Below are 7,245 nucleotides of genomic sequence, written 5' to 3'. Positions count from 1 at the left end.
AGAAATGCAGAGGTCTTATTAAACCTTTGCAGGGACATGGGTTTAGAAGTAAATGCAGAGAAAACAAAATACGTGAAAGTTCGTCGGTATCGTAATACGGCAAATTATGGATGTGTTAAAATATCAAATAATACTTTTGATAAAGTGGATACTTTCAAATATCTAGGATCAATATTAACACATAAAAATCATATTCACGAAGAAATTAAATGTCGACTAAAAACAGGGAATTTGTGTTATTATTCAGTTCAAAATCTCTTGTTGTCGCGAATTCTGTCGAGGAATTTGAAGCTTAAAAATATATAAAACAATAGTCATGTCTGTTATTCTGTATGGTTGCGAAACATGGTCGCTTACTCTGAGGGAAGAACGTAGACTGAAAGTATTTGAGAACAAGATCCTAAGACGAATATTCGGACCCAAGAGGAACCGGAATTGGGTCCGAAACTTCACAACGAGGAACTACATAATTTATACGGTTTACCAAAATATTGTTAGGGTCAAGTCTAGGAGGCTTAGGTGGGCAGATCATAGGCTAGGATGGAAGAAAGTAGGAAGATCAATCGGAAAACGACCATTAGGAAGACCTAGGCGCAGATGGGAGGACAATATTAAGATGGATCTCGCAGAGATAGGAGTACAAAGTAGAAACTGGATCCAATTGGCTAAGGATAAAAGTCAATGGAGAGCTTTTATGAACGCAGCATTGAACCTCTGGGTTCCATAGCCCATATAGCTAGTTATAGTTCAGTAATTTACTTGCAAGCAACTTCTGACGATTCTAAAATGTCCTGTATTGTTTACATTATGTTCAAATATCCACTTATACTTAATTTTATAATTGCAACACTGTTGGCAAGAGCTTCAGTCGCCTATAAGAAGACCTTTGACCGCCATTCAATAAATTCAAGATTCGGTCGTAATCAAATCTTTCTGCTGATTTGATATCCATTGACATTCATTCTTTTTTTAAATTGAAAGGATTAAAAAGAAAAACAAAAGATATAAAAAAATCGATATATTATTTCGCTTTTTTAAAAATATACATTACAAGTCATCTCATCCTAGATCATGACGTTACAAACTTAGATTTTCCAGTTATTTTTAATTTTTCTCTGTACTTTATGGTGTTAATGGCTGAAACAAAAGAAAAAATCATTAATAATCTAACAGCATTTTCTGAGACTCATGTAAAATTTCTTCTATAATAACAAGTTAAAATATGTAAAGAAAAGTTTACATATTACAATATTTTGAAATATACGAGGCGCATCTAGAAAGTAAGTTCCGAAAGTGTACCAAGAGTCCAAGATGGCACGAGTAGTCAGATCGGGACACACTAGGAGGAGGGACACGTAGCGATCATCTGAATCGAGCACGGTTGTGTAGAGTTAGTAGTGAGAGAACTGTGGTATGGTAAACATGACCACAGTGGTCTGGTCTCTTGTAAATAGTTAAAAAGTGACCAAAAGCACACGAGAAAGTGACCAAAATCTCATCATGAACCTTTTTTCCTTTGTCAATTTCTCCATCACCTCTATCTTTGTTGTTTTGTTTCATCTTTTCTTCTTTACTTCTTTTTGAGCTTCCTCCTTTTTTAGGTTTCTAAGTATGCTTTGTAGTTACGGTAAGCAGACTTAGCAGATGTAAGAAGCTTCTGAGTAAGTGGAACCAGTTCTGCCCTATTTCCGAATTTCTTCATCCCAGACATTATATTTAACTTAGCACTGAGAGTTCTTAAAGTCATGAAATGTTCAAATTCATCACCTACTCTTAAGAAGAACATACAAGAAGCATAATACAAGACGAACATGATGAACCACACAAACACACGCACACAACGTTGAGCGGAGCGTTAACTATTACGAGAAAAAACTAAAAGACTATTATGATAGAAGAAAGAATAGACACAGAAGGGTTCTCAACCCCATCTTGAGAGCTTAAGCATCCACCAACCACCCACTGTGCTTTAGAAAGAATAAAAGCTGAAGTGAGAATAAAGCTGATTGTTTCACATATGGCAGCAAGTACTGAAGCTTTCAGAAGAGTAATGAGTAACAAGTTTCTGCCTTTTTCCATTTATTTTTATATTTTTCTTAGAACACTGCCAATGCAAGACATAAATCACAAGAAAAAGTCACTTTACCTCCCAAAATAGTAACTTTCAGTGACAAATTTGAAAAAAAAAAAAAAAAAAAAAGTAACTTTTAGTGACCAACTTGAAAAAAAAAAAAAAGTAACTTTTAGTTAGAAAAGTGACTCGCTCTGAGCCCTGGACTGCGCATACTCTTTCCCGTCGAGTGCGAAGTACGCACGGTAATCACAGATTTCTCCATGCTAAGAACCTGTCGTCGCCCAAGATTTACCGGCAGTTGTGTGAAATATTGTCACAAGATGGCTGTATCGTATGCACGATGAACACTGTAGTGGCCGACCGTTCATGGCTACGCCTTAATTAGTGGAAAGCAAGAAATTCTGCAGGACCGACGATTCATAACATACAAACTCTTACCAGTTTTCGCGTATCTGTTTCCTGTTGCATGAGATCGTCACCCATTAACTGAAATTTCGCAGGTGGTGTGCGCAGTGGTTCTAAAACAACTGACAGCGAAGCAAAAGAAATGAAAAATAAGCCCCTGGCGCCCACCTTGACCTTCCTGCTGTATTACCCAGTTCTCAATCGCATTGTTACCGGCATGTCCTACAGCCCCAATCTCGCGCTCAACGAAACGATTTCTGGCCAGATAACGTTCCAATAGCACAGCTGAGTTGCAGACGATTCTGACATTCTCTTTCCAGTCTTTGGCGGCACAATTCTATGATATAGGCATACATAAAGCTGGTGCCGTGCTATGATGAATGCCTCAACATAGATAGTGCATAAGTTAAAAAGCAGGTAATGTATCACTAACTTCACAGTAATTCAATAGAGTAATTTTCTTTTCATGTTCGACTCTCAATTAACAATTCATTGCAACTTCTTTCTGGACGTGCCTCTTAAAATCAAAAATGAAACACCAAAACATTTAAACGTTAATATTTATTTATTTATTTGGCGACCGAACGCAGTAGGGTATGTAATAAAAAAAAAATAGCGGGGTAATTCATTTCTAATTTTTGTCTTAACGGATGTATCATCAATGTCGACTTTTATTCTCAACAGCTGAAACGAATGTATGCTATGCTACTCTAAAAATATTCTGCACTGGTGAACTGAAAGCGCTCCCTACTGCAACCGGATTACGCAAAATCACTCTTGGTTCGAAAAACGCAACAAAAATTTCCAATGAAAGAAGATTAGATGTTTTCTCTCTCCTATCTTTGCAGGTAAAGTACATTATTGTTCTATTTGGTTAATTCATTTTTTTTTAATCTTTTAGTTCATTACTAGAGCAACCCACATAATGCTTTATTTTTTGTTTAATTATGCTTTATTTTTTCCAAATTATACTTTATTATGCTTTATTGTTTATTTCAATCATTGTTTTACATTAATCGTATATAATATAGACCTATAATATTTACTATACATTAAATATTCTAAATAATTTGATCTGTTTATTAATATTTTTTGCAAACCAGTTTTTCATATTTAATGAACTTTTTACTTAATGCAACTGTAAAGAGATATGCTTTACTCAAGTCAGTTTTCTCTATCACTTGTGTGCACCTTAGAGGTGCATATATACAGAAAGAGAAAGTAAAAGATGCTACCAAAAAGTACAGACAGTGCTCAAGTTCAAGAGGTACATATAACAATACAGTGTGGAGTTCTTGTATAATATTCATTGTTGGCGGAAAGGTTCCTTCTTCTTTTACTTTTTTTTCTCCACATCAAAGGATTACACCGAAAAGAAGTTTACAGGAATAAAAATAAGCTTTTCCTTGTTGCATTGTTATGTTCTCAATGATTTTGCCTTGTAAATATTGGTTTTAAAAACTATTAATACAGTATGTTAAACTTGCAGTTAAACAGAATTTTTCAAGAATTGAGCTATATATTTTAAATTATGTTTTATGCTTTATTTTCTAAAATTATGCTTTATTATGCTTTTAAAATTAGTTTCTTCTGGACCCTTAGACAACCACAATCATGTTCAAGGTACCAACCATATGTGTAAATTGCTATTATGCTTTTTATGATTTTAGGTTGCTCTATTCATTACTTCTGTCTTACCCATTGTTTCTCAGTTGCTTTGAATATGTTGTGGTTACTCATGGCACCGAGTAATAATTTTACTGGTATTGATCATATATTGCGTGTATAGGCGAAGCAATTTTTCCAGTCAGATTCTGCATGTGGCCCATTGTGTATTAACGTGTGCTACAAATTTCTAACTGGAATGACTTAGTATTTTAGAAATTTTTTATACTTGGGGGCAGAGCGTAGCTCATTTGAAATTTGTAACACCGTGTATTTAATTACCTTAAGGATGAATTTAAGTTATTTATTTAGGATAAGAAATGAAATAATTATTTTTTATATATATATATTTGTGACATTACACCAAAAGCTATTAGGACTTAAAATAGTTTTAACTATAAAAATTTACTAAATCGTTATGGCATAGAAACTTAACCATTATGACTATTTAACATTGTAAATAGTTGTAATACTCACAGGTAGTTCAGCTTTGATAATTTTCAATTGATTTTTTTTTCTATGCGAGTTTAATCTTTTAATTTAACTTTCCAATCTACTCTCCGTCCTCAACCAGCACAACCCCTTTTTGGGATTCAGGTGCTTTTTGGTTGTAGCGTAGAGCTTAGCTCAGGTCTTCTTATGAAATGCCTTACTTTGTTATTTACGTATAGGAAAATTTCCTATAATTGTGGTGTGATGCCTACAGTATTTGTTTTTATTTTTTAAACAGTTTGAATATTGTTTTTTTGTTTAACAATAAACAAAATAAATTTACAAAATACATGTAAGAATTTTGGGTACTTTACAGTATTGTGTAGAATGATATCCTAAAGAGAAGCGGCAGTTGGAGGTACAGGATAACATTTTAAGTATCTCCTCAATTATTTCACGATGCTGGTAAACTTAAACAAAAAAAGCCACTACTAGGAATTGAGCTTACCACGCTTAAAAAACACTAAACCATACGGAAGTACCCAGAATGACACTATACAATGTAAAATGAAGAAATAAAAAAAAAACGTATTTTAACTTTGCGTTAAAGCGTACCATTGTTGTAGCAACTGTCAAACGATTGCTAGCTATTAAGATTTTGAACTTACCTGGTTCTCTTCTGATTCTCTTTCCAAAAAGCATATTCTGCTTGAAATTGACAACGTCAGCTGCGACTGGTGGTGGAAGTCTCTCAGCTACGTCAAGAGGAACCACTCCAAACTCAGTAGTGGCTCCGGGGCATTCTAAAGGAATGTAATCAAGTTTCTGCGGATCACCTACTGTGACTGCAACAAATAATAATCATCTGTGGTAAAAGCAGTAAAGAGAATCACAGGATACTGAAGACTAATTAACTTTTTGAATTAAGAAAAACTACATATCCTTTTATCATATGCAACTAACAATGCTTTTCTGCTGTGCAGGTGGAATAGAAGCTAGGAAAAATAATGGATTTTATCGATACAGTATCGTTGAAGTCACCGTTACCCATGAAGATATTAACGGTTTGACTTTAATGACGAACTCCGGCCAAAATAATCACTCTGTCTACAGAATTGAAGAAAATCGCTTTCGTTCATGAGTTTTCGTGTGGAGTAACGGACGGATGGACGTACTAACAGCGCAATCATACAAGTCCCATTGTATGATCCTAATAAATACTAATTGTGCCGACAAAGAAATTGTAACATGGGAACCAACTAACTTCAATTTTATAACAATTATCATTATTTACTACCTGTTTATCCCAATTTAATGGGTGATATCAATAAAAATAAGTAACTACTCTGAGAAGTCCCTGCTCGAGAATCGGAGTAACTACACCTGGAGTAATCTCCTCCCTCAATTTCGTATCAATAAAACAAGCCACTACTTAGGTCTAGTCTGCTCCAGATTTATGAACGCTTACTCGCGCTTCCTCTGCACGTAGCACTGAGTCGTATCAATAAAAGAAGTGATTACTCTTTTCTCCCATTCATCGCGCAGTCATTTCGTTGTTTTTAACCTATAGCGTAGTATCTTAAAAGCCATGAAACTGGCAAGTAGCAACGACAGCTTCAATCAAAGTGCATTTATGGATATTGTAAAAGAGTTTCCAGTGGTACTTTCAAAGTTACAGCTACCAGAAAGTAAACGAAGGAAAGCCGAAACTTTGCAGGTAATTACAGTGAAATGCAACGAAATATCAAATACATCTACGACTGACACACAAATTCAAAAGAGAATCTTTAATATTCGAGCGAGAATAAAACAAAAATAAGGAAAGAAGAAAGTAATACTGAAACCATGGGGAATGAAACCTATTTGAGCTGATGGATGTTGATTGGAATCCAGCAATATCAAGATTAACACGACAAGCGCATATCACTTGTCCAAGGGTCTTTGTAGATTGTTTGGCTTTAAGAACGAAATCAGACACTTGGCTCCTTTGTTTTCTTTTTAAAAAAGTTCAGCCACCCACGTCATAAATCACGTCCATCTGATTGCGTTTGCACACCATACGTGTCCCCTTTCGCCTTGACATAAACAAAATACATTCTCATGTATACATCCTTTCTACCAACGTTGAGTTGAGTTGATTATTAGTTTAACGTCCCTTTCAGTAGTGTGCCTATATGAAACAGAACCCACTGATTAACGTGGAATCCGAACCACATGAGCTCCTGCCGGGAATCAAACGCGGGTCTCCTATGCCAAAGGCATGTACGCTAACCGCTTAGCCACGAAATAGCTCTTCCTATTAACGTATTACTCTCCAAAATACTAGGTTTCTTTAATGCCACTTGTGTGTAGTCAAGTGCTCCGATAGCACCCGGAAATGTATATTGTTCTTGCCACTCTGCCTTTGCTGTTTGCATATTACGCACACTTCCGGAAACAATCCATTTTCAGGTAGTCATAGACAGTACTTTGAGCCACACCAGAATCCCCTGACATTCCGACCTGGAATCCCGGATCACTCACGTAACGCAAGAAAACCAAGGGCACCGATTTCTCTGTAAATTGGGGGGGGGGGGGCATTCAGATGCAGAAGGTATATATATCAGGATTTTAAGACAAATTGCACTCTAATTATGCCAAATATTGTATATTCATAAATACAATAGGGG

General features: G+C 35.5%; 1 protein-coding gene across 2 annotated transcripts in view; it reads right to left on the bottom strand.

Annotated features, from left to right (window-relative positions):
• Positions 1–1,003: 1,003 nt before the first annotated feature.
• LOC145663867 (uncharacterized) overlaps positions 1,004–7,245 on the bottom strand; it is a 58,939-nt gene continuing 52,697 nt past the window's right edge. For both annotated transcript variants that reach the window (XM_081729999.1, XM_081730000.1), the window contains exons 10-11: positions 5,245–5,421; positions 1,004–1,137 (exon numbers count right to left, since the gene is read on the bottom strand). In XM_081729999.1, the coding sequence (XP_081586125.1) occupies positions 1,070–1,137; positions 5,245–5,421 (245 nt within the window). In that variant the 3' untranslated portion in view covers positions 1,004–1,069. The remainder of the gene's footprint in view (positions 1,138–5,244; positions 5,422–7,245) is intronic.

This window comes from Thermobia domestica, chromosome 11, assembly GCF_964235325.1.
Source record: "Thermobia domestica chromosome 11, izTheDome1.hap1.1, whole genome shotgun sequence".
Lineage (NCBI taxonomy): Eukaryota > Metazoa > Arthropoda > Insecta > Zygentoma > Lepismatidae > Thermobia > Thermobia domestica.
This window is presented reverse-complemented; position numbering and strand designations above follow the sequence as displayed.